The sequence below is a fragment of the Cebus imitator genome, unplaced genomic scaffold, assembly GCF_001604975.1.
Source record: "Cebus imitator isolate Cc_AM_T3 unplaced genomic scaffold, Cebus_imitator-1.0 Scaffold11, whole genome shotgun sequence".
In the NCBI taxonomy this organism is placed as follows: Eukaryota; Metazoa; Chordata; class Mammalia; order Primates; family Cebidae; genus Cebus; species Cebus imitator.
This window is the reverse complement of record NW_016107326.1, coordinates 7,619,462-7,647,193: the sequence shown is the minus strand read 5'-3', so window position 1 is coordinate 7,647,193 and position 27,732 is coordinate 7,619,462. Positions and strand designations below refer to the sequence as shown.

At 39.4% G+C, this 27,732-nt stretch overlaps 1 protein-coding gene across 29 annotated transcripts in view; it reads left to right on the top strand.

Annotated features, from left to right (window-relative positions):
* Window positions 1-27,732, top strand: part of KCNMA1 (potassium calcium-activated channel subfamily M alpha 1) — a 768,447-nt gene that overhangs the window by 731,495 nt on the left and 9,220 nt on the right. For 15 of the 29 annotated variants that reach the window (XM_037727295.1, XM_037727293.1, XM_037727291.1 and 12 more), the window contains 3 exons: window positions 14,929-15,123; window positions 17,024-17,142; window positions 19,057-19,281. In XM_037727295.1, coding sequence (XP_037583223.1) covers window positions 14,929-15,123; window positions 17,024-17,142; window positions 19,057-19,281 — 539 coding nt within the window. Of the gene's footprint in view, window positions 1-14,928; window positions 15,124-17,023; window positions 17,143-19,056; window positions 21,697-27,732 lie in introns of those variants that run through there. The other 14 variants (XM_037727278.1, XM_037727288.1, XM_037727276.1 and 11 more) reach the window with 2 other exon arrangements.

Sequence of the window (27,732 nt, the reverse complement as noted above, 5' to 3'; positions counted from 1 at the left end):
CTGCAAATCAAGTTTCAAATGGATTTTGGTAATTCATCTCATTAGAAATTTTATTTTAGTTCTGATCCTAATTACTGAGATTTCAGAAGACTCTTCTAAGAGCTGGTTAAACTATTTACAGTGGGATTTTTTTTTCAGAACTACAAAATACTTTGATAACATTTTAAAAATTCCAAATTTATAAAATTGTTTATGTTTCTACATATCAGGTATTCAGTATGTTTCTAGCAGGACTGGCTACATAATTTGCAAGGTCACTTTTCATGAATTATTAAGAATTTCAAAGTGGTGACAGCAGAGTATTAACATAAAAGAGACTTGGGGCTAGCTGCAGTGGTTCATGCTGGTATTCACAGCACTTTAGAAGGCTGAGATGGCCAGATCACTTGAGCCCAGGAGTTTGAGGCCAGCCTGGGCAACATGGTGAAACCCCATATTGACTAAAAATGCAAAAAAATTAGCCGGGCCCGGTGGTGCCCACCCTGTAATCCCGGCTACTCAGGAGGCTGAGGCATAAGAATCACTTGAGCCTGGGAGGTGGAGGTTGCAGTGAACTGAGATAGCGCCACTGAACTCCAGCCTGGGTGTTAGAATGAGACCCTGTCTCAAAAAATAAAATAAAATAAAACAACAGAGACGTGTCTGAGTACAGATCCTGTGCAAACATAGGCTGAACACCCATGAAACCAGCCCTGGTTCCAAGGAATAAAATTGGTTTGAGCACCAGAGAACTTCTTCTCAACACAGCCAAGGGGGCATATGGTAGCCATGGGTGGAGATGGGGGCCCATGTGGATTTGAGTTGCACAAGCATCTGTATCATCAGTAGGTAGTCAGTTCTTGGAAATTCAAAGGAGAATTCAAAGTGAATTGATTTAAAATTGTTAAGCAAGCCATCTCCCATTGCCTTTGAAATGCAAACAGTGTTTGGGATAGTGTGGGGCTAAGGCAAGTCTGGATGCAATAGTATAAGAGCAGCATGTCTTCTGCATTCTAACCTGGGATAAAAGACTGTTAAGAATCTGGTAACTGTCATTGTATTTATCATCAGCAGCGTCAGTTACTAAGGGCCCAGAACTGTGTGAGGCACTTTGGCTACACTATCTGATCTTTTGGACAATAATATGAATACTCCTGGTTTAAGCGTTGAAGCGAGACATATTTAAGTAAACCACTGATAGTGACTTTTCAAGTCATTAATCAAAATGCCTATCAAATTATTCCAGGTCTTGTTTTCATTGTCTAGGATGAACAAGCTTCATAAGGAGGTCTTGAATAAGGTCTGATTCCACAAACCCAACTGGATCTAGACATTTTGATAAAATGTTATCTGTGATTTTTTTTTTGCATTCTCCCGCAACCCTAATGCATGAAAAAGTAGATTAGTCAAGTGCCAAGGCAGTAACTAGAAGGAACAAAAAGGGCTGTCAGGAATATAAATTGAGAAAGTGAGACTCCTCCAAACAGCAGGAAACAGAGGTAGACTTCCATCGCAGGCATTCACTCGCAAGCAGCATCACAACCTCCACACACAAATCTCTTCAGATGTCGACAATCTCCTTTTTCTAGTGCTCCTCCCCAAATTGTCATTTAATCATGTGTCTAAACATTCTCTGAATATTGTCCTTCATAACTCAACTCCTGCTGCTTACTGCTTCATTTGTTAAAAGAATAATATTTTGATTCATCACAGGCATTCCTGGAACAGATCAGGATGTTACAGACGTGGCCCTGTGGCTTTATCTTGCAAATCAACACAGCAGAAACACAGGATGAGAGGGAATAATTAGGGCTTATGGATATATGTCTTTAAGAAGATTACAACTTAGAAATGTATTTTTCAAAATGATTCCATCTTGCTGCACACAGTCACGCCAGATGAAAGGAATCTTCTCTGTTTTTAGGGATGAAACTCGCATATGAGTATTCAGATTTCTTTTTCATCCAGCCGTCACTTCCTCCCAACTCCAGCCCCAGTGTAAGATCCACTTGGACCCTGGAAAGTGAACACTGGTGTTGGACTCAAGAGCCAGATGGCTTGGATCTGGATCCCAGAACTGCTATTTACTGTCTGCATAGCTTTAACCTCTCTGTGTCTCAGTTTTCTCATCTTTAAAATGAGTATGATAATAGTACTACGTCACAGGGCTGTGGAGATGAGTAAATGGGTAAAGGTTGTAAAGGAATTAGAGCAGCGCTTAGCACATGACAAGCTCTGTATGTAGTTATTGTTGATAGTGTTTATAATCAATACATTTATTGAGCACTTACTGGATGCCAGCCATGATTCCGCATGCATGGGGATTCAGTCGTAAAAAAGAAAGATGAAGACCTTGCCCTCATGTTATTTAAACTTTCATTCTAGTGGGTTAAGAGTAAATAGGTAAGTGAATAAATGAATAGTGTCGCATAAGGATAATCGATCTGAAGAACATGAACTAGCTTGAATGGGTGTGGAGACCTGTTTTACCCTCAATGGTCTGAGTGAAACTATCCTAGGAGGTATCATTGAAGCTGACATTGAAAAACCGGGAGAGAACACCGCAAAGGCCAAAGCTGTAAAGTGGTGACAAGCTGGGTCTGGTTTGTCGGAGGGAGCAGTTGGAGACCATTGTGGTTGGAACGTGGTAGGCAGGAGAGCAGCCAAGAAGGCAAGGCCACTGGCCACACTGAGTATTCTGAGTACAACAGACCACATCTGGCCAAGTTCTAAGTCTGGGGTGAGACAGTTCAGACTTGACGAGAAGATGCAACTTCTTCTGAAAACCATCAGCATCCTTCTAATGCCACTGTTTCTGGATATGCTGGCTAGGACAGCGAGCCCTGAAGTGATTCCTGAAGTGCAACCCCTGTTTAGTTTTTGTCCAACAGATATTTTTTGTCCAAATGTAACCCCTGATTATTTTTTGCCCATCTTCATGCACTCATTTGGGAAGAAGAAATGACATAATATATTGGCATAGTACTTGGCTTGCTATCTTGTTTCTAATAAAAGTTCAGAAATAGAAGTCTCAAAATGGCACTCTGTAGACTACATCCACCCCACAGACAACTTCTGCATTTCTCAAGTTTTTATTTTTAAATTGAATTTGTTGCCAATATTTTAAAATTATAAGATTTTATATAAAATCTGGGTTTCTGCCTTCTTTAGAGTCAGAAGGCAGAGTCCCAGATTCCCATAAAGCAGCTAGCCGTTGGCTTGAGCTGAGAGCTGCTCCCTTTAGCCACAGACCACACTATCCTCTATTGCATTCCACCAGGCCTGCTTCATTCATGTCCCTTCCCTGCTTGGTTCATCCCACTGTCCCACCCTTACCAGCTTCCTGCCTTCTGCTTCTAATCTTATGTGCCTGCATTACAATGTCTGCGGTCAGACAGCATCCTCGGCCTCCTGGCCATTCACTTGTCCTCTGAGTTAGGAGGTCGTGCACATGATGTCCATTTGTCTAGAGCCTTGGACCTTTTCTAAACAGATACCAACCACACTGAACCATCATTATTGAGGGAGCAGTGAGGAGCCACCCCCTTCTGAGGAGAAAAAGGGGAACCCACCTGTAAGAGCTAGTGAGTTCCAATGCACACAAGCTGGGAGTGTTGTCATTTTTTAATAGAAAATCAGATTTCATGAAGCTATAGGTTTGTAGGGCCTACCTAATCTGGAAAAATAAAGAAAAAGCATATTTTAACAGTGTTAAGAGAAAGAGCAGAGAAAAGCAGAGGCTCCCTTTGCTAGTGTACATCTGAAAAGTGTAGGGGCACAATGGAGAATGGCAGCCTATGGAGAGACCCCCGCTGCAGGATCCCCCAGGAGCCAGAGAGAAATTTCGACGTGATCCAGTTATGCCCAGTGTATCTTTGCTCTGCCCACTGCACCACAATGCCCAGGAAAGGAGTTTGCATGTTCAGTGCATTCATATTTTCAGAACAAAGGCAGTGACTGGGAGAAGGGAAACTGGGCCCTGAGTTAGGACTTATAGCTTCTGGTCCTGGCTCACTGGCAACCCTTGCACGTCTTTTCTAGTGTCTGGGGCCCAGCTGGGTCCAGCTGTTAAATGGGAATGATGTTACCCCTTATGATTTTCAGCTAATCAGAGAGCAGCAAAGGCATATGAAAATCTTTCACAGAGCCGATACATATTTCTTAAGATCACACGTAATTACAAAGAAGCAGATTCTTTTTGGTATATATGCATGTAGATATGAATATATATCTATATACTTGTGTGTACTTATCCTCTCTCTCTCTCTTCCTCTCTCTCTCTCTCTCTCTCTCTCTTTCATGAACACTGGGTACTCAGAAGATATGGTTCAGTGTTCTCATCTTTAATGTCAGAGAGCTGGCCTCTGCCAGAAGTGAACTTAGTAAGACTGGAGGGTGTGACCAATCTGGAATGTGGGTCCACATGATTTACTGTCTTATCTGTACTTTCACTAAGGGCCAAACCCTTGAACCTGGTGTTACAGAGAGGCCTGAGTTCTCTGTCAAGCTAACCTAGTGCCAGGTAATTTCAATTACATAAACAATTTATTGCTCCACGAGCCTATTTCTTACACTCCACTCAGGAGCCCCCATTTTGACTGCCCACATGGAGACAGAGGGCCCATGGCCGTCTCAAGGCAGAGGAGCCAGCAGTCGTGTCAATGGGCCACATGGTGGCATGTCTTGCTAGACTCAGAACAGACCACTGCTGTCACATCAGGCCAGGAAGCCCTGGGAGAGGGGAAAAAAAATCCAATCGTTTTCATCTCTCATGAAAGAAAAATACTAAAAATAAAAATCTACACCATGAAAACTAGCAAATATAAAAAATGGCAGCTATGACATGGGAAATGACAATTTTAGAGCAATTATAAACGAAAGGCAGAGAGCCATTAAAGTTAAGGCAATGTTATTAAAAGATGTGTTAATTTTCAGTTAAATTTTCTATAAAAGACCAATTAGTTTAAAAGGCTTGACAGCATTAACTGTGAAACATAAGCTCCGGTAATTATACTTTAAAAAAATAAAAAGAGGAGGATGCTCTGGCGGGTTGCAGACGCAGGCGCAATGGGGTGTGGTCAGAGCGGGCTAGATGGCGCTGTGGGCTCAGGGTTCTCTGTTGCCTGCCTGGGTCCCTCCCCTGGCATTGCATGGTTTCCTCAGTGTCTCTTTTATAGGACCTGAGGATCATCAAACTTTTTTAGAGGCCAAGTGGGCCACCCATGTGTTCTGAGCCAGCTCTCAGAGATTAGAATCAGAACACGGAGAGAGGGAATTGTCTATATTGGTTGCATTGTTAGCTGATGGTTCTTTTTATAAACTCCCATTTTTTGAGTATGCTTTTTCTATCAGAAGTTTCACACATACTCTCATTTAACACTAATCTGTAAATTGTTTTTTTTGTGTTTTGTTTTTTCATCTCTGTTATATGGATGAGGAATTTGAGGCGGAGAAAAGTTAGGCACTTTCTCATTGTTGTGGCTATTAGATAGCAAAGCAGGTATTAAAAGCCACATTAATTGGATTTGGAATCCTGTACTTATAACCAGAAAGCCATGTTGTCTTAGGGCTTTGCCACTCAGGTTTGGAGACTTGCCCTTGGCAGTGGGAAGAGGGACTCCCATATTCCTTAGACTATACAGGTCGTTTGATCCCAGGCTCTAAACAGGACCCTAGTTCAGCTATCTGATGCTCCCCAATACCCATGTGACACAGGCTTAGCCATTGAGAAGGTCTCTGCCGGAAACATTCCTGAAGACTAATCCTGCCAGAGTTGGAGGTTCTATACAAGAGCTTCTCAGAAGGCTTCTAGCACAGGTATCACGGTAAGGCACAGAAAAGTCTGGCAGGACAAAAGTTTAGGAGGCAAAGGATCTCATTTACATGTTACAATCCTGCCTTTAGAATTTTGTATTTCTTTAATTCTAGCATTTATGTTAACCCAGAAAAAAACATGTGCCTTCTGGGTCAGGTGAGTTGTGGAGAGGCTTCCTCCATAGGAAGCACTTTTGGTAATTGGTATTTGAAGTCCTATACCTGGTTTGCCCCATGATGCAGAAATAGCTACTACCTCTGCAGAAAGCCTTGGAGTGACCCTTAATTGCAGACTGCTGAATGCTCCATGAAGCACCCTCCCCCAACCCTCACTCCCATCATGTAAAAAAATTTGCACTCTCCAATATGGCTGACCTGACACCCTTTTCCCGGGAAGGCATTATCTTTCCACAGAATTATTTAGATCCCAAAGAGATACATTTACAGAGTGCACCCATCAACAATGCTGAGTCCTTCTCTGCATCTGAATATTGGGGTATCAAAACAGGAGCAAGGACATCTGCTGGCAAAAATACATCATCATTCTCTGTCATCCCAGATTCTGCTGCCCCGCAGCTCTGCTCCTGGATGCCTGCAAGGAAAAAATCAAGGAGAGCCATCTGGGATGCAGTGCCAGCTCAGAGGGCAGACAATTATGCTCAGAGATGTGAGCAGTCCCAGAGTTGTTCAGGCACCCGTGAAACCCTGGGACTGACTTTGAAACTGTACCTGCTGATAAGCAATTCTAAAACCAAGGCCCAAGGATTAGTAGGTGCTCAATAAATGTCAGTGACTGATAAAAAAAAAAAATTGAGCATAACTGATTTCAACACAGAAGTGGGACCAAGTTAGGGTCAAATCCCAAAGATCTGGCAAAGCAATAACCTCCCAAGTTGACCTTCTAGACTTCTCATTGCAATGGATAACATATAGTGTCCTTTGTTTAAAGAAACATTGACTGTGTTTTCATTAGAACAGTTATTCCTGCTTCTTGAAGAAAACATGGAAAGCACAGAAACATATAAAAGAAGACTTATAAAGAATAAACATATAAAAGTAAAAAGAAAACATATAAAGAAGAAAATGTAAATGACCTATGTTTCCAACACCAAGTATAAGCATGGTTAATATTTTTGATGTATTTCCTTCTAAATAGATAGATAAATACAGAATTATCCCATTTTATAGGTTGCTTTTTTTTTCATTTTCAGTTAATACTTTATCCAGAGTATTTTTTTATATTCTTAGGTGTTATGATTTGCAGGGCCTCCATAGGACTTTATGAAACTCCATTCTATGAATGTTCCAGAATCTATTTATCACCAAATTGTTGGCTATTTAGATTTAAAAAATTTTTGTTATAGTAATGATTAACACTGTAATAAAAATTATTGTTTATAAATCTTTGAACAAGTAGCAACTTATTACATTGAGGCAAACATACTGGGTTTTTAACAAATAGGGACATTTTCAAAGCTCTTGATACATATTGTCATTATATCCCCAAGAAACGATTTTACCAATCCACACTCTCACCACTACTGTGTAAGTGCCATCTCATGCACTATGACAAATGCGGATTGTCATTCTTCCTTAAATTGTGTTTATGGCAGTTTTGAAGTATATCAGATTTTAATTTGTATGCAATGATGTAATGCATATTTTATATTGTGAATTCATAGTTTTTATGCTTAAAAAGTACATGCTGAACATAAGAACTATCAAGCATCTTGAGATTAAACATTTTGCTAGATTTTTATGAAGCTGTCTGTGGCTACATTTTTTGCCTTTAACTATTTTGTAACATTTACTTTCTTTTTTACAGGAATTTAAAATAAATATATTTTCACAGTAGAAAATATATAAAATAAAATTACAGGAAAAAACACCAAAATTCCATCACCAAGAGTTAACTGCTAAGTAGAATTGTTGTGTACTACTTACAGTTGCTTTACATAAATATGTCTATCAGTTCAGGTATGCATTATTTATTATTTTCCCCTCTGGAATTTGCCAAATCAGAGCATTATGTACTTTTCATAACACTTCATAGTAGAAATAAAAATGAATGACCATAAAAAACAGGATATCATTTTTTTGATAGTTTTCCATTAAACGTTGAAGTATTATATTAAAAAAATTACAATTTAAAAAGTAATAAGTGTGGCCAGGCGCGGTGGCTCACGCCTGTAACTCCAGCACTTTGGGAGGCCGAGGTGGGCAGATCACGAGGTCAAGAGATTGAGACCATCCTGGCCAACATGGTGAAACCCCATCTCTACTAAAAAATACAAAAATCAGCTGGGTGTGATGGTGTGCGCCTGTAGTCCCAGCTACTTGGGAGGCTGAGGCAGGAGCATTGCTTGAACCCAGGAGGCAAAGGTTGCAGTGAGGTGAGCTTGCACCACTGCACTCCCACCTGGCACCTGGCAATAGAACCAGACTCTGTCTAAAAAAAAAAAGGAATAAGTGCATGATTTGTTATGTTATGAAACAGTGTACATTATAAAGTTTAATAATAAAAATGATCTCTACATTTTATAAACATTTGATCATTGAAAACATTAAAAGGAATCATTAGTACAAAAAAGCCAATTAAAAATAATATTAAATCTTAAAACACAGTACCATAAAGATTCAATATTTAAAAGTGGGTATTCTTAAAATTAAATTTTTAATACACAAAGAGTTACTTGCCCTAGTCAATAGTTTTGCAGGTATGCATTTTTTGACATGAATTGTGAATCAAGGTATTTTGGGGATCTACTTTTAAAAAACATTTTTATATTATATAATTATTACCATGCCATTAAATATTATCTGAAAGTGTAATATTCATGTCTGTACTATGTGAGTCATGTCAAGGAATCATTGTTTAATCATTATCATATTGTTGAAAAATTTTTATCAGAGAGCCAGTTTACCCCAAATCATACATTGAGTAAAATCCCTTTCCCGTGGTATGTGATGCTTTCCTTATCATGCTAAGAAATGGATCAGCAAACTTCCTGTAAAGGGCCAGATGGTAAATATATTCAGCCTTTGAGGGCCACATTGTCTCTGTCATAACTACTCAAGTCTGAGTTTCTTTGCACCAAAGCAGCACTAGACAATACATAAACAAATGGACATGCTGGATCCCAACAAAACCTTATTTAAAAAAATAATGGATGGCAGAACAAGATTTGGCCCAAGAGCCCGATTTGCCAACTCCTGTATTAAGGTCTGATAACTACTAAGCTATGGTTTTTATAAATCCATTCTGGTTGATCTTCTAATTTTTCAAATTGTCTACAATATTTGGTTAGGAAGTCTTTAAAATTTGCTATACTACCTGAGAGGACAATTTTTGTACGACGCTTTCCAGAGGCAATTTAGCATAATTTGATCAAGTTTAAAAAAAGTCTAATTGAAATCTATAACTTGATATATGATATAGGCATATATCAAACAACAATTTTACTAGAAAGAAATGATAATAAATGGCCCATTTACATGTTAAGGAACATGGAATTTTCCTTTTTTCTCCTAATACTCTCCTCTGTCTCTTCATAGATAATTACTACTTTGCTTTTTGCTTAAAAACAATAGCTATTCTTACTCATGTCCAGCGATTGATATTAAAGAGAGTATCTGGAATAGTAGTGTTAATTCTCTTATGTATCTGACATTTTATTCTCCTTATTTCTAATTTTACTTGTGTTTTCTCTGTTATATTTGTCATAGGTTTTTTTGTTCTTTTAAGGAATTATTTCTTGAATTTGTCAATTCACAGAATATCCTCTTGCGATTTCATTAACTGTTGCTTTATTATTTTATCCTGATTTTTTAAAAAAAATGATTCTTTGAATACTTAATTTTACTTATTATAATTCTGTTGTATTTAATAACAGCATTAAAGGCTCTGAATTTGTCTCTATAGCTTTGGCCTCAAGCCATGATATTTTTATATGACCTTCTTAAATATTCTTTAATTTTTAAATATTTGATATTATAAGTTTGATTTTCATCTTGATCTAGCAGTTAGAGGATACTTAACAATTTTTTTTTAAGTTCTGGAATATTTATTTTTGCCTTTATTACATTGTGTTTAATTTTTAAAATGTAGGTTATGCAGCTTATACTTTGTTATGTATATTTAGATTTGATGGTTTTGGCCATTGATCATTTTTTTTTTTTGTAATTGTTGTTACAAAGTTTAGATTATATCCTCAATTTTCTCCTATTTTAATGTATTTGACCTGTAAAAGCTAAAAACACTTATAGCGGGAATGTTCCACATATTACCCTCCGTCCAAATGTATTTTAGTATAATTCTAATTAGTGTTGCTTTCTATATTTCAGTTATAATATTTTATCTATAAAAAGTTATAGCTTTGTTGGAATGTTAACTAAGAATATAAAATTAACATCTAACATAATAGTTTAAAATTTTTCTTTGAAATATATACTTTTTTCTTCCCTTGGTCTCTTATAAAGATATCAGAGTTTGATTTTGATTTTGGCATTTGATCAAGTCTAAGAGCCTTTGCCAATTTATAGAATCATTTAGCTCATTTATGTTTAGTTATATAACATAAAATGCTATAGTCTTGCAATATGTTTTTACATGCTTGTGTCATGATTATGTCTTTCATAAGCCATCTTTCAGTATATGGACGTTTTGTATGCTTATTTTGTCTAGTGTAAACTTTCCATTCTATTTTTAACTCTAGTTAGTTGTTACCAGCCATTCTATGGATGTATTTTCTAAGTATTATTGTCTAGAAAAATTTAGTAGCTCTTGATTCCTCTTTGTATAAGATCAGGCAATTTCCATGCCTTTAGTTCCATCATCATCTCTATCTCATCTTATTTTTCTGACTTTAAAGCATAATTTCAGCAATACTATATTAACAGCTAATTTTTGTCATGTATTTTTTAATAATCAGTTTTGACATTTGCATTCCATTTTGTAACAATATATACAACAATCTTTTACAATTCTGTTTTAAATATATTTTACCAGTAAACCAAATTTGCTCATATTTTAGTTAATGAAAGTTTAAAATTATATTTAAGGAAGCTAATTTTTGTTTCTGAGTAATTTAAAAAATTATCAATAAACTGTTATGTATGCAAAGAGTCAAAAAATATTTCAATTGCCTTCACAAATTATTGGCAATTTAGATGTATGTAGAATTCTTGGAACAAATGTATCCTGCCAAAATTCTTCTGTTATTCCTCTTATATTTTCTAGAGAAGCTTCAGGCTAGCCTCATTTTAGACTTGTATTTCTTACAGCGTTGTTTTAAGTCATTTTTATTCTCTATTTAATATCTTAAACTCAAATATTCACTGAGTACAGGTCTAGGAGTTGGCCACATTAACTTGGTAAATGCTTTTGATCTGCATCCTAGGTTCATTTCCCAGCTCAGTACAGGTTGTTTTTATTTGTTTGTTTGCTTCTTTTGTATGCTTGCATTTTGTTTACAACTTTGATTTGTAAATACTATTTATCACTTGACCCCTGTTGTATTTTTCTCAATATCAACAAGCATTCTTATTAAACAAACAAAAATCGGTATACCTTTCTCTGTTTAGCTTAGACCTTCCTAGTTTTACTTCCATATCACTTATTCTGTGTGCATGTGTGTGTGTGTGTGTGTATGTATGTGTGTGTGTGTGATTTTCAGTTCTAATACTATGGCTTCTTAGATTAAAAGCTGGCCATTGCAATTGTAGTTATCTTTTAACTATTTCTTTTTAAAATATGAGACACAATTAACATACCATGCAACTCATCCATTTAAAGTGTATGATTCGGTGGGTTTTTGTTTTTTTTTTTTTATAGCATATTCACAGGCACATACAGCTATCATCACAGTCAATTTTGGAACATTTTCATGGCATCAAAAAGAAACTTTGTATTTTAGTTATACTCCCCTCCCCTACAACTCTACCCACCACCCCACCAGCCCTAAGCCACCACTAATCTAACTGTTATTACAAACTGCCTAGCTGTTTTCCAAGTGGCTTCACCACTACATTTCCACCAGCAGTGTGTGAGTTCCAGTTTCTCCTTATTCTCAGCAATTCTTGTTATTATCATCTGTCTTTTTTATTATAGCTATTATAGTAGGTGTAAAATGATTTCTCATTGTTGTTTTGATTTTCATTTCTCTGATGACTAGTGCTGTTGAACCTCTTTGCATAAGTTTATTAAACATTTTTATATCTTTTTAGAGAAATGTTTAAGTCATTTGCTCATTTAAAATTTGGGTTATCTTTTTTTGTTGAATTTTAAAAGGCTTTTTAATACTGAATACTAGACCCTTGTCAGATATATAATTTTCAAACATGTTCTCTCATTTTGTAGGATTTTTTTTCACTTTTTGGATAGTGTCCTTCAAAGCACAAACATTTCTAGAATTTTTGTGAAGTTTAATATTTTTGTTCTTTTTGTAGTTTATGCTTTTTGTGTCATGTCTAACAAACTATTGCCAAATCAAAGTTTATAAAGATTTACTCCTATATTTTTTTCTAAGCATTTTTCAGTTTTAGCTTTTACATTTAGGTCTTTGACTTCCTTTGAGTTGATTTTTGCATATGGTATGAGGTATAGGTCCCACTTTATTCTTCTGCATGTGGATACCCAGTTATTGCTATGTCATTTGTTTAAGAGACTATATTATTTCTCCATTGAATGGTTTTGGCACCCTCACTGAAAATTAATTGACCATAACTGAATGAGTTTATTTCTGGATTTTTAATTCTTTTCCATTGGTCTATATGTCTATGCTATTGCCATGACTATCTATGTTGATTACTGTAGTCTTATAGTATGTTTTGAAACCAGGAAATTTGAAAATTCCATCTTTGTCTTTCTTTTAAAGACTGTAAGATTCCTTTGGCTATTTTGAGTCTGTTGCAATTTTAGAGTCAATTTTCCATTTTTACCAAAAAATGGACTTTGTGATTTTGATAGGTATTACACAAAATCTGAAAATTGGGGTCGTATTTCATCTTAATATAAGTCTTCCAATCCATGAACATGGGATGTCTTTCCACTTATTTAGGTCTTCTTTAATTTCTTTCAGTAATGTTTTGTAGTTTTCAGTATGCGAGTCTTATTCCTCCTTGGGTATATTTATTTCTAAGTATTTTATTCATTATTTTTCTGAGACAAAATCTCACCCTGTCACCCAGGCTTGGGTGCAGTGGCGTGATCTCGGCTCACTGCCACCTCTGCCGCCCAGGTTCAATCAATTCTTCTGTCTCATTCTCCTGAGGATCTGGAATTGTAGGTGCCCCCCACCATGCCCAGCTAATTTTTGTATTTTTAGTAGAGACTAGGTTTCACCATGTTGGCCAGCCTGGTCCCAAACTCCTGACCTCAAGTGATCCACCCACCTTGGCCTCCCAAAGTTCTGGGATTTCAGGTGTGTACCACCACACTTGGCTGACTTCCTATTTTCTACCACATTAAGTTTAAAATCCCTTGCTTGACTTTTAAAACTGAGTTCCTTGTCCCTCAAAAAAAAAAAAAAATTAAAAATTCAAAGGAAGGTTGGGAATGGGGCTGACTGTTCCTCTCACTGGCAAAGACCTCATGTCTCTGATATAAGGCCAAAGTGTTTATCAGTGCTTCCCGTGCACTAAATATGTTTCTAAGTGCTTCACAGGTAGGGAATAGAGCCCCACAGCACTATATTATTACATTTTACAGATCATGAAATGGAGACACAAAAATGTTAAACAACTCTCCAAGGTCACACAGCTTCTCAGAGGTGAAGTCAGCATTAAACCCTTAGCCCAACTCTGGGTCCCTGGATCACGTAACCTCTCCAGCAATCTAACCTAGTTTAAGTATCCTTTTTCTGCTTCTGTGCCTCAAGGCAAATATTCACTCTGAACGTAAATTTCCCTTAGAGTCTGGCAGGCTATGGACAACATTCTTAGTTTCTTTTGCAGTTGGAATTTTGTATCACATTAGGTGTTTTTGTAAGTATTTAAAGGAGGAATGTGAATTCAATAACTATCATCTTAATTCAGAAGTCCTCATGGAATTCTTTGAATATAAATTTGGTCTTAATGACCCATGCTTATTTTACAGATGAGAAAAATCAAAGTTCTATGTCTCCAAGATACAGAACTAGTTAGCAAAGCTGGGATGAGAACTTGAGCTCACCCTTACTTGGCTTGTTCCCTATTGTGCCTTGCCAGGTAAACTCTCTAAAGAAGCTACTCTTCCTTACCTCTTTCCAAAGTACATCTTCAAAAGCCTCGGGCAAACTTTGATTTGAATTTTTTAACCTGCTTGATTTCTACTTACATAGGAAAATAGAATGCACCCCCTTACCTGAGAATTTCTCAAATTAGGCTGGTGACAAATGCCTTTTAAAACTCCTTTATTTGGCATCCTATTAATATTTTTTTAAACTCCCATTGTGTTGTTCCTGACAGATCTGTTATGTTTCAGATGTGACGCAAATGTACACTTAGAGGAAAACTTCTTTAATAAGTGATATTTGCCTCGGACTACTGAGGTTATTTTAGAAAACAAAAGCCAAAGGACACTTACCAGGACATTCACCTTGTCATAAATTTATCTGGCATATTTAATTGATTGAGAATTCTGGGTTAGACAGTTATCAACGTGTGCGATGAATCGTTGAGCGTGTGGCATTAATGAAAGGTTTTGCCATTGTCATGGGGAGGAAGCTTCCTGGCACATGGGTGACAGGGCCTCACAGACAGTGCTGCTTGTTAGCAGGTGAGGCATTTAGCAGCATTTTCTTACATGTGTCCAGAGTCTCATAGTAGACATGTAGACTTGAGGATGGGGAGACAATATTTGTATCCCAACTAACACCAATTATGGTAAATGCTCATTATTCAGATTTGAGTCCTTTAATAAAAATCCCCTCAACTAGTTTTTTAAAGTCAGGCTCTCATGGTAGAGCCAAGCAAGAGAGAAAATAATGGAATAATTGGAGGCTGCTGTCTTTTCACTTCCCACATAAAATTATTTGAAGAGACAGGCCAGAACTTTAAACAGGAGATACCAAGAAAAGTTGTGATTTGGATGTCGGCTGTCATGACTTTAGGGTGTTTGCTTAAAAGACGTTTTCCCCACTGTTTCTCTGTCTGCAGACATACTTCAATGACAATATCCTCACCCTGATACGGACCCTGGTGACCGGAGGAGCCACGCCGGAGCTAGAGGCTCTGATTGCTGAGGAGAATGCCCTTCGAGGTGGCTACAGCACCCCGCAGACACTGGCCAATAGGGACCGCTGCCGTGTGGCCCAGTTAGCTCTGCTCGATGGGCCATTTGCGGATTTAGGGGTGAGTCCACAGCACCAAGGTCACCTGAGCTGGTTTGGGAAAAGCTTGATCACAAAGAAAGTGGTGTCAGATGTGACAAGCTAGGCATCTGTCTTTTCTCCTTCCTGTTTTAGATAACTGTAAGAGGTAATATTTATGGTTTACTCTTTGCTCTATGTGTAGTCATTCATTTTAATCTTCATGGCAACTCTTTGATATGAAGTTCTAGTATCACAACTTCTAAGTCAACTGAGACCCAGAGAGAATGAGGACTGGACCTATCGGGAAATTGCAGGAAGGCATCTTGGCTTCAGAGCCTGTGGGCTTTCTCACTCCTTGGCGTTTTCTTCACATATCCTCTGCACAAGGTGATGCCAGCATGCAGCCAAGGTTGGGAACTATTTCCACAGGCTCTTAGCATAGCTTAGGGCTACTCAACTATACATTAATAACACATGGAAGTGGTCAGCCTCAGCCTGCAGGTTTCTTAGTTTTTATATGTGAGTATGACCCAGGCACTGGTGGTTTTCAAAGCACCAGGGTAGTCAGTAATCAGGCGTATCCAGAACCACCAGTCAAATAGAATCTCATGTGGATACTTTAATGCCTTTAATTCAAAACCTAGACCTTATAATTTCTGAGACTGGAAATTATAAGTCATGTTCCCTCAGGCCCTCCCTGTGACAGAAGTGACCAGCATCTCCCTTCTGATTCCATGCACCTGCCTGGTGTAGGCACTGTGACAGAAGTGTGCAGTCTTTGCCCTTACTCCCAGCCCAACCCCACAGCCATAAGTCACAGAAACCAATAAATCTGTTGTTGCACAAGCAATAGTGTTGCCCAGAAAGACTAAATAGTGGAAAAGGAGCCAAGGAAAGGGTCTGTCTCTTTTTTTTTCTGAAACGCTGATGCATACTTGCTCCATTTTTTAGTTCGATCATGGGCTGCAACCTATGTTAGACTAGGCTTTTTTTGAAAGGGAATTTTCATAGCTCATGGTTCTTTATACCTATCATTTGCTTGTTGATCCACTTGATTAGGATAAAGACTTTAGATAATGGTAAGATTTGGCCCCATCTGTGTTCTCTAATTTGAGGCCCATGTGAGAATTTCAACAATTGGAAGGACAAAGACAGTCATTCTATTCCCAGTGAAGCCATCCTGCAGTGCCCAGTGCCCTTCATATAATACAGGTAACATCTACCTGAAGCCACCTGGCGGCTGAAGCCAGCATTTCCAAGTTGATGCATTTGCTTTCACTTTATGCATCAGGCCCCAGTCCCTGGGAAGGTGGCTGTGAACTGATTAGAACTGCGAATCCCAGTTATTCAGCCTGCAGACCCCTGGCTCCTAGGGAAACACATTCTCTTCCACCCTTGCCATCTCTGAGGTCTGTAAATTATGCTTTTCACACGGTCCTTACCTGAAAGAGTCTGTCACCATAGGACCTGGTGGGGTCCTCCTCCTTGCAGTGGTTTTCATTATCACTCAGGCAGTTTTGACAACACGATCCTATCACAGCAGTTACAGCTAAGCAGGGGCTGAACATAATCACCATTTTGCAGAAAGGGGTTCATCTCCTCAGCTGAGCATACATCTGAGACCGTCATGCTTTACACCTTCATTTAAAATGAGGGAGAAGCGTAATGTCCTTAGAGTTTTCAAACCCCATTGCTACGGGTAGAAAACTGGAGAGACACCAGAGGGAAACCCCGTCGTTACCCGATTCCTAAAAATCACCCACATTGGATGTAGGCTGTTAACCATGTTGACTTCTTTCACTGTCATCCCTTGGCACATGGACCCTCCAGCTCAGGAGACACCAAGAAAAGCTTTGATGAAGGGACCCTTTTCCCTGCTGGCCCTTGATTTTCAGGCAAATAAAAAGGATGTTTCTCTCTGTTCTTTTGCTGTCTCCCAGGATGGTGGTTGTTATGGTGATCTGTTCTGCAAAGCTCTGAAAACATATAATATGCTTTGTTTTGGAATTTACCGGCTGAGAGATGCCCACCTCAGCACCCCCAGTCAGTGCACAAAGAGGTGAGTATTTGTTCCAACTCTGCCCTCCCCAACTAACCACAGAAACAATAATGTCCTCTCCTGTCCCCTTCCTGTAAAGGCAAAGGTCTGTATAAATCCCTTCAACACAAATTACCCTGCCCATATTAAATCCAACACTGACTTTGGAGGTGATGGTAAACATTTTTTCTATAACTACTAGTAGTAGATGTAAAGACATTTTGGTAAGGATTCAAGATTTGTGTTAATAGAATAATTCCATCACCCAATTACAAAAGTCTGAATAGAAGCATCTCTCCCAAACTCCACTACTGGGATAATTTCTGTTGGTACCTAATATAGAGATATTTCACATTGCTAGTGTTTAAGATAAGTTTTTGTGTTTTTTTTTTTTTTTCTTTTTAGATGGAGTCTTGCTCTGTTGCCCAGGCGGCTGGAGTGCGGTGGCACAATCTTGCCTCACTGCAACCTCTGCCTCCTGGGTTCAAGTGATTCTCGTGCCTTAGCCTCCCTAGTAGTGGGAATTACTAGGTGTGTGCCACCACGCCCAGCTAATTTTTGTATTTTTAGCAGAGACAAGATTTCACCACTTTGGCCAGGCTGGTCTCGAACTCATGACCTCAAGTGATCCACCCACTTCGGCCTCCCAAAGTGCTGGGATTACAGGCATGAGCCACCACACCTAGCCCGAAAATAAGTGGTTTTTCTGCCATATCTTAGAGTGCTATATTTTTACTTCATATATTTTAAATCAACTCATTTTTTAACTTTTATATATTTTTGAGACAGTTGTATATTATCACCTGAAGCTGAAAAATAACAGTTTAGATGTGCTAATTATATTTTTCTCATATGCATTAAAATAAATTCATAGCAGGCAAAAATTAAAAGTACATCCTAGAATTACCAAGATCAGTGAGTTTGCATAATATACCCTAGGCAATAATGCTGCAGAGACAAGTGTTTCTCATCCCTGCTTGCATAGTAGAATCACCTGGGAGCTTTTAAAAAATATTCTGATTAATTTAATTGGTCTGGAAGGAAGAAAAAATAATATATGTATATTTTAAAATATGTAAAAATTTTATATATAATACCCAGGGATTATAGTGTATAGCCAGAAGTGAGAACAATTGCTGTAGACCAGTGGGTTCTCAAAATTTAGCCAGCATGAGAATCACCTGCAGAGCTTGTTCGACTGCAGGTTGGTGGACCCTATCCTCAGCACTTCTGATTCAGTAGGTCTGGGTGGGGTTGCTTAAGAAGTTGCATTTCCTAGTTCCTAGGTAGGTGATGCAGAGAGCCACACTCGGTGATCCACTGCTATAAATGAAACTGGATGATTATCTTAGTCACATCTGCTGTTGACAGGAGAAAGCGCCAACTAATTGTGATGAACAATGAAGTAGTGCTGACAGGTAGGCAGGGAAGAGTTTTAGATTCTCCCATGTGTTGAATTCCAAATTCCAAATTCTCCCACCAAAGTGGATTTTTAAAGGCAAGGTTAGTCTAAGGGGACACTCTGTCATGGTAAACAAAGATCCTGTAATGTATATCTGGGATTGTCAGAAAATTCTGGAATAAAAATTGTATCACAGTCCATGAAAACTCCAGTGGATGGGCTACTTGGAAGTGATTTTGACCTTGTATGGAAAGGTACATGTAGACCAGGAAAAGCGAAGTTTGGTTCTTCCATCACTGGCTCTAATTCTGCATCTCTGCCTGGGCTCCTGGCTGGCCCCCTTTCTTGCGTTAAACAGAGGAAGTTTCTATTTAACGAGGAAAAGAACGTTTAAGGCCTTGGACCAGCTAAAAGTTCTTCTTTCAGATCCTCTGAAAGACCTGAGCAAACAGGCCATGGCTTTTGGTTCAGGGAGTATTGAATTCTTCACTTAGTTACTCTCGGGCGTTGACATCTCTGCTTTCCCTGTCTAGGTATGTCATCACCAACCCCCCCTACGAGTTTGAGCTCGTGCCGACGGACCTGATCTTCTGCTTAATGCAGTTTGACCACAACGCTGGCCAGTCCCGGGCCAGCCTGTCCCATTCCTCCCACTCCTCGCAGTCCTCCAGCAAGAAGAGCTCCTCTGTTCACTCCATCCCGTCCACAGCAAACCGACAGAACCGGCCCAAGTCCAGGGAGTCCCGGGACAAACAGAAGTACGTGCAGGAAGAGCGGCTTTGATATGTGTATCCACCACCACTGTGTGAAACTGTATCTGCCACTCATTTCCCCAGTTGGCGTTTTCAACAAAGTAACTTTCCCTGTTTTCCCCTGTAGTCCCCCCCCCTTTTTTTTTTACACATATTTGCATATGTATGATAGTGTGCATGTGGTTGTCATTTTTATTTCACCACCATAAAACCCTTGAGCACAACAGCAAATAAGCAGAAGGACCAAAAGTTATTTATGATTCTAGGGGAAAAATAACCCAAAGGCATGCTCCAGACATAAATAGCTCGCTGCAGGAATGAGTTCACAGATTAGAAGGGAGCATTTGTGATCAATGTCAGTTAGGCAAAGCAAGTTTATTTAATGTAAAAGAAAAGTTGATTCTGATTCGTCAGGATTATCAGGGTGCTTTGGGTTTTGATTTTGTTGTTGTTGTTGTTTTCCTTTCTTTTTTTTTATATACACAGTAAGTTGGCACATGTTTATTTGAAACAAGCAACCAAACGGCAGTGAAAACATATTGATTGTTTCTACTCTCTGGGCCGAAGTATTGCGAAGCATTTGAAAGGCTTTCACGATTTGTGTCGATGATTATGAAGGACCTGCTTGTTGCAAGCGAACATCAGAGATTTTTTTTTTTTTTTTTTTTTTTTTACTCACCAAGGCCTTTTGTCCCAGAGCCAGTTTCCTCTGGGAGTTCATATGAACATTTCTCACCTTAATATAGAGGAAAGAATAGTATTCCATTCATGGATGTATCAAATTCTAGTCATTTTGTTTAAGTGAAAAGAGGTTTGATTGCATATTAAATTGTTATTCTGTCTCCTTATGTTGCCATATGAATAGCTATTTTTTTCTTTCACTTTTGACATTTGGGATGAAAAGCCATATGTATCATAAATATCCGATGTAAGTCATTAAAAACTGCCTTCCTGGGACTTTTACATCTTTTAAAAGGTGAATTACTTACCTTATGTACAGAATAAATAATGCTCAGGAAAGAGCAAGTATTTTTCCATGCATTCTCAGGGGATCTTTTTACTCCCCTTTGTTTGATTAGTTATGGCCCCAATGCCAGGTAGGAGGAAGGGCTGGGGCAATGGTAGAGTCAGAGGAAGACAAACCCATCTGCAGATCATGTTTTTCTAGGAGCTGACTTGCTAAATAAATTAGAATGTAGGAGCATCAGCCACAGTTGACTCAACAAAGACAAAAGCCAGGCACCACCTTCAACTGCTGGCGCAGCCGCACAGTGCTGGCTGTCCCAATGCAGAAAGCTGGTGGGAAAGAATTCCTCATCATCGCTTTCTTTAACATAGCCAATTTAGGCAGGGTAAGGACGACAGTCGAGAGCTGCTCCTTGTCATTATGAGACGTGGGATAAGAGTGCAACAGTGAGCCAAACACATTTTGGTATAGTTATATTTTTCTTTTGTTTTCTTTCTTTCTGAACAGTTAGTAAGCATGAGAGGAGAGGTAGAAAAATGCCCCTTTTTTCAACATATAGTTGCCAGATGCTTTGTGCATGCAAATCATGCTTTAGGCAGTGCTATAGTTCTTAAAAATTGGCCAATTCACCATAACCGATTTCTCTTATGGATGGAATAGCACTGGGCTGGTATATACATATTTGAAATGTTTTAAGAATTCCATCGCATAGAATAGGTGTAAAAGGGAGGAGGAAAACATGTCACAGCTGTACCATCTCTAAAAAGGTGTTTTTATGGTGAATGTTTTGGATTTAGATTTTGGATCCCCCGTCCCCTCAAGCATGATAGTTTTGGAGATTTGCTTGCTGTGTGAATTGACAAGCACTTTTACTGACAAAATGGTGAGGCTCAGTCAGAACCTCCACCCTCCCCCACACCAAAGACAGGGGCAGTGTAGTTTTCAAACCAGTATTGCGGTGGGGAATAATTGTATAAATGTAAATTAACAAGCCCTATGAGTGGAAGAATTTTTTCAAATTATTTTTGTCTCTCTATATATTGATTTATATTATGCATAACTATCTCTTTATATAAAACTATATATATATATATAACTATATATATATAACTATATATATATAACTATATATATGTTTCCCCTAGTATTGGATCATGAAGAGCTCTTCATGCATTCTTTGCAAAGGAGGTTATAAAGTTACGCCCTCAGAACATTTATAACTATAAGAATGTGCCAGTTAAAGTGCTCAACAGGAAATATGACAGTTTAAAAGCATTGTAAAACTCACATAGCTTACTTCTCTCTCTAAAGTGCAACAAGGATGAATAGAATGGGCCAAGGTATGACAATTAATGGTTCTGCATGACCTAGCCACTGCTGGGGGTTTTCTTCTATAACGTTGTCCTTGTGAAAACTTTTGTGAAATTAAAAAAAAAAAGGAGTTACAAATTTTATTCTGTTATTGGTTTGTTTATTTTTATTTATATTGTTCTGTTTGTGATTTTATTTATTTTGTTTTGCTTTCCCTCCTCCCCTTTTCCTCCCTTTTCCCTTCCTTCTTCTCTTCCTTCCTTCTTCCACTTTCTAAATTGCTCAGCGCAATGAGGCTGTGCTGCTGCTATTGCTAGATTCCTTAGAGTTTGTTTTGGTGTTCTTGGGTGTGGGGTTGGGTAATTTGGGGGGAACTTCTCTCCATCTGGCTTGCCTTTTAATCTGCACGTGGCCTCGCTGCCCACCCTGGTACCTTGCTCCAAGTCCAAAAGCATTTTCCCTTCAAGAAACCCAGCTTCCTTCACTTCCCCCATTGCCACCCCAACCCCAGTTCCCCCATCGGTCTGTTCACAGCTCTGTGTTCATCTTGGCAAGATCTACTCAATCAAGTGATGATGCCAGTTGTTAAACTTTTCTGGAAAACATTTGCAGCAATTCCATTTGGCAAACCTGCTTCTCTGTCAATATTTTGTCCTCCTTTTATTTAAACCAGGAGGGTTCTTAATGGCAAAAGCATTGGTATTCTTTATGCTTGATCAGTATGACCCAAATTAAAACTGTTCTGTTGTGTATATCAACTCAGTAGTCCACACCCACTTATCTGGGAGCTGATGGTTTAGTCACTGTACTACCCAAATCTCTCCTGCCACCTGCCTTTCAGACATTTGTTAAATCCCAACCAGAGATTGGGCAGATAGAGAGAAGTAAATCAGAAGTGCGCTTTACATAGAATCTGTTTGCAACTCCAATGAGGATACTGTGATGGGAATGGAATGGGAACAGACTATGACATGAGATGGAATTTTGAGGTTTTCCTGGACTTTGGGCACACAGTCATTCCCCACTGGTAGATAACTGAGAATTGACCATACTTGAGTAATGATAAATTTGATGATGGAGAAGGATCATCATTACTTCGATTTTGTTTGCCAAAACAGCTGTATTATACTTTCCTTAATAGAGTGAAGAATCTCCTCCATTGTTTTCTATTTGACTCCAAACTTCCCCTTCCTCTTTCAGTAGAACATCTGCTTGCTTAGAAAGGAGTCATAGACGTTTCTCATTATTATTTCTCTTCCCCTTCACTGCCCTCTGCCAANAAAAAAAAAAAAAAAAAAAAAAAAAAAAAAGGAAAAAGGAGGCAAGGGTGGAAAGTGAAAGAGTTCTTTGAAAAGAAAGTATATACATTTTAAAAGGTAGGAACTCCATTATCTGCACCATTCTAGAAGAGAAGCCATTTGTAAGCCATTTAGTCTAGCTTGCTTTGGGCTTTGAAAGGGGTGAACAGTAAGTTGCCTGGTAAACCAGAAGGCACAGTGAAGCCTTCTCAGTGTCAACACTAGGGTGATCATGGAATCATGAATTTCCCTAAAGACTGCTACCCAGGGTTCTTCCCAAAGCCAGTTCAAATGGATATAGAAAGCTAGACTTTTATACATACAGTTAAACTTTTGCCACAATTGGGAGGGGTTTCAAATTCTGTTCAGAATATTAAAGGTTATGACCCAGAACCTTACCATGGGCGCTCAATAAGTATTTGATACGAATTGACTTTACATATTTTTATGCCTTTAATCATTTTCTATATTACTCTTGTTCCCTTGGTTTATTTATTTATTTTTTTTTTGAAAAGATGAGTGCCTTTACGTGCCTCATGATGCTGCTGTGCTGGTGGCACTTTCTCATGCTGGTCACACAGCTTCCGAGAAAGGGGAATAGCCCTGTAAGCTCAATGAGTAGAGGGACTGATTGTGCCTCTTGGCAGCATCGTCCAGATCCCAGATGACCAGGAAAACCTTTTGCCTGGCTCTTCTGCAGCATGGCAAAAGCCTAAAGGTGTCTGCATCCCGATAGAGACAATTAAATCAACCTGCCAGGTTCCTATAGCAACAGGCTCCTTGAAGGAGAAAGAGGAGAGTACAGAAACTCCAGGGCCTGTAGAAGTCAAGACAGTGTAAAAATCAATTTCTCAATCAGCTTCTTTCAGCCCATCCCTGCTTTGTCACAATATGATAAAGAAATAGCTGTGGGCACCTGTCACTACACTGGCTGGCTGACTCCCATGCAAGATTGCATGCCCATTGCAACCACTGGAGGTGAGAGGGATTATCCCCTGCCACCAGGATTAGTGAAGAGTCTGTCCTCAGGGTGTTGGCTGGACCAAGGGCCACATAGGAGAGCTGGGAGAGCAGTTCGTTCTGCTCAAAGAATGGCAGCATCAGACTTTTGGTTAAAAAACAGAGTCACGGTAGGCAATTGCGAAGAAGTAAGAATATTTTTCTTAAACAGAAACTGCGTTTGTTCTGGCACAAATAATTTTTTTCTCTAAGAAATAGGCATACTCTGCTAACACGAGAGGAGGTGGTATGTGTGGGTGGTGGGTGGGAATGGTGGGGGCATCAGGGTTTGCCCAGCAGAGGAAGTATGCCAGGTTGCCTATCGGAAATGCAGGACAAGAAACCACACAGCTATTACCCTTGAAGGTCGGAGCCCCCTGTTAGTCCTTTCTGTTCTCCATGGTGTCTCTCTTGAAACAGAATCTTTTCTTTTGAGCCTTTTCTCTCTCAACCTCAGCTTGTGGTATAGTGAGAAGAGGGCCAATTATCCAAACGCTTTTGCTGTATCATTGCCTCCCCTTTCCTGCGATCTTCTCTAGGGAGTAGTTCTGTGAAAAGGCTAATTCCCACAGCACTGACAACCCACAGAGCCAACAGAGAAGCTTAATTCTCACAGTGCAGCCTGTTTCTTCTTCTGCTGGTGGCGGCTCAGTCAGCCCAGCTCTGGGGGCCTTCCCTGCAAGAGCCCACTCCTCCACGGTGACCTGTAGCCCTGTGGCTGCAGGAGGTTTTGATCCTTATTTTAAACCCTGTGATCTCAGTGATGAAACTAGAAATGCAAGAAACAGATGGTTCTCAGATGGGATAAGATAGCTGGTGAGTGAAAGCCAGTATTTCAGAGACACAGAGGCACCCTGGGAAGGGAGGAACCTTCAGCTCCCCAGACATAACACTGGGTTACCGCGTCTTCTCCTTTACCTTCCAAATGAATATGACCAACCAAATCCCTCTCTGTAACCTCTGTTGGCACAATTCGTGCTCTTCAGGATACACCCTGATATCCACATCCCTGTTTTCTACCCCCAGCATCTCTGCTGAAGGGCATCATTTATCATCACTTTCAAGAGGCACCACCCATGCTTACATCATCCTTTAGTACTGATAGTACTCAGGCTAGTACTAAACTTATTCTAAAAGCTAACACTTCAGCAACTGCCTTAGGCCAGGCACTCTCCTAAGCACTTTTTAGTTACCTATACAAATTCAATTCTCACAAGAGTTTCAGATGGAGATGCTGTGTGTCCATTTCAAAGATTCAGAATCTGAGAGACAGTAGTCTGTGAAGTTAGCCACTATGGCATAATGCCCACTGATATTATTAATAATACTAATAACCTTATTTACTCACATTTACTTGCCATGTATCTGGACCTGTGTGTTTCAAGGACACTAGCTCCATCTATCTAAACAACGCTATTAGGAAGTTTGTATCATCAGCCGTATTTTATAGAAGAGGAATGAAGCTAAGACAAATTCAGTAATAACTTGTTCAGAGCCACACAACTGGTATGTGAGCCAGGTCTGCTTGACTTTAACCTCCTGCCCTGCACTGTCTCCTTAGCCCACATCCCCTTGCCTCTTCCCGCTGGACAGCTCATAGGATGGCTGGTCTTGATAGGTGACATCTCCCAGTGGCAGTGGCAATTCTACTAGAATCTCTCTGCAGCTGTTTTCCAGATTTTTATCTTGTCCCACTAGCCCCCTCCCAGCCTCTTCTTTCCTTACTTCACGAACTCCGACTGCTGAAAACAGGCATTTCATTCTTAAGAAGCTTATTAACAAATGAGGCTATTTTTCTCTGGCAGTGAGGAAGCCCTCCCAGCCCGATCAATTGCCCTTCTCATCTTAGAGATGAAAATAAAGCCCCTGGAAATCTTTCTGGCGTGGGAGATGAAACAGGGAGTGGAGATAAACTCAGGGATTTGGATTTATCCTTGACCATGCAGCATTCATTAGAACTGCTTCCCTGAGTCCTCTTCCTCGTGGTCAATTTTGTAGCAACCTATTCGTATTGTTTCTTCCTCAAAAGGCAAGATTCAATACATCAGATTGTCATTGCCCTACTTGAAGCACTCTCCTTGGATGCCAAATGGCTGGTGATCATGGAAATGTGTGTTCCTCGGAATCATGTTGGGAGAATCTCTTTGTAAATACCTTTGCCACCAGACATTTTAGTAAAACACCCAGAGCATTCCTATATTTCCATTTCCTGAACATCCTATGTAACCGAGTCTCCAAGACCACACACATTTAAATCGTAGGAAGCACCCAAATTAAACAGCTGTTTCTCAGGCATAAGGAAGACCTCAACTCCTCACCACAGTGTGTTTTAACACAGCTCGCTCCTTGTGTTGAGGCAGTGTGGCCAAAACATGGGCTACTCTGCTTAGCTCTTTTTTTTAATGGCAAGAAATTTAAAAGGAAAAAGAGAAGCTTAAATGGGGAAATAATGCTCTCTTTCTTACAGACAGCAGAAGGAAATTGATATCCTCTCTGCCGTGAAAGGTCAAAATGCCAACTTTGAATTGAACTGTAAAGAGTAAATTCTGAACAATTATTCTCTGCAGCAGTTGTAAAAATTTCAGTAAATTGCAGCTGTCTTAGGTCTTTCACCCAAAAGACCTACTCATTTCCATCAGCTGAGTTCACTCTTCCAACCTGGCATGTCCAACCTAGCACTAAATCCCTTTGCAAAATTGATCTGCATAACAGCATGGCAAAAACCAAGGGCAGCTCAGGCAACCGGAGTACAAACACCAGGCTCAACCTCTCTGAAAATCATCCTTGCACATAAACCGCTGGAAAAAGTAGTAGTTTGAAATTGTTTCAGCGGCCTGGCAATGCTTTTAAAACATGATAACCATCACACTTTACTCCTCTCTGAAAGGTTAGTTTAATCGTAGATCACAAAAAATTGGTTTCCACAAATGCATAATGGTTCATCTATGTCACACTTGAACTAAATGGTTTTTTAAATGGAGCTGAAATTATTTTGATGTGTACACAGACCCAGATTTCTATACAACCTTTTTTAACCAGCCCATCAGGAACCTTGCCTCTAAAGCCTCATTAATAATTCAGATGTGCTGATGACTTTAAAAGATCTATGGAATTGAAGCTTAGGGAAAAAAAAAAACTCTGCTTGACAAAAAGATAAATGAATGTAGAAAGAAGCTGTAGGAGTCTGGCAAGCTGTAGATCATCTGAGAACAGATTGTAACTTTATCATTCTGTCAGGGGGAATAATTTAAAGCACTTAATCAGTTAGCTTCACTGTGAGGATGTAGCATTATGAATTCCTATCGTCCAATCTGTTCAAATCAAAGTGAACTTAATTATAATAGGTGAGCGAGCCAGAGCAGGAGAGGGGGAGGAGAACGAGGCAAGAGGTAGCAAGTTTCCTGTGGGGTAAACTGAGCTGCTGTATAAATGGGGGGGTGAGTCTTTGACTCAGTCACATCCCAGTTCCAGCAACAGCCCACCTTGACACTGACAGCTCAGGGCACTTGAAAGGGCAGAAGTAGGAACTGAGGAGAAATAAGCAGAGTGGTCATTGGCTGATCATAGATGCTTAATTTATAAATCATTAGCCAAACATGCACATAACCCTCCATATCCCCTATCAAACCAGGTGAGCAGTCTTCACTAATGTGTCCATCCAGGACCACTGATAAGGCAATTACAAATTGTTCTGGTAAGCAGAAAAAGCAGCTAGAGAGGCCATTGTCTCTATAGCAGTGGACGTGCTTGATAGCTTTTACCCTTTTCCTTTTTCTTTTCTTTCCCTAAGCCACTAAAGTGAGGCATATGATTCCTAAGTTAGAATGTCCGATTTGCCCAGTCCTTTCCTATCTATACACATGGCCAATTTCCCAGAAAATT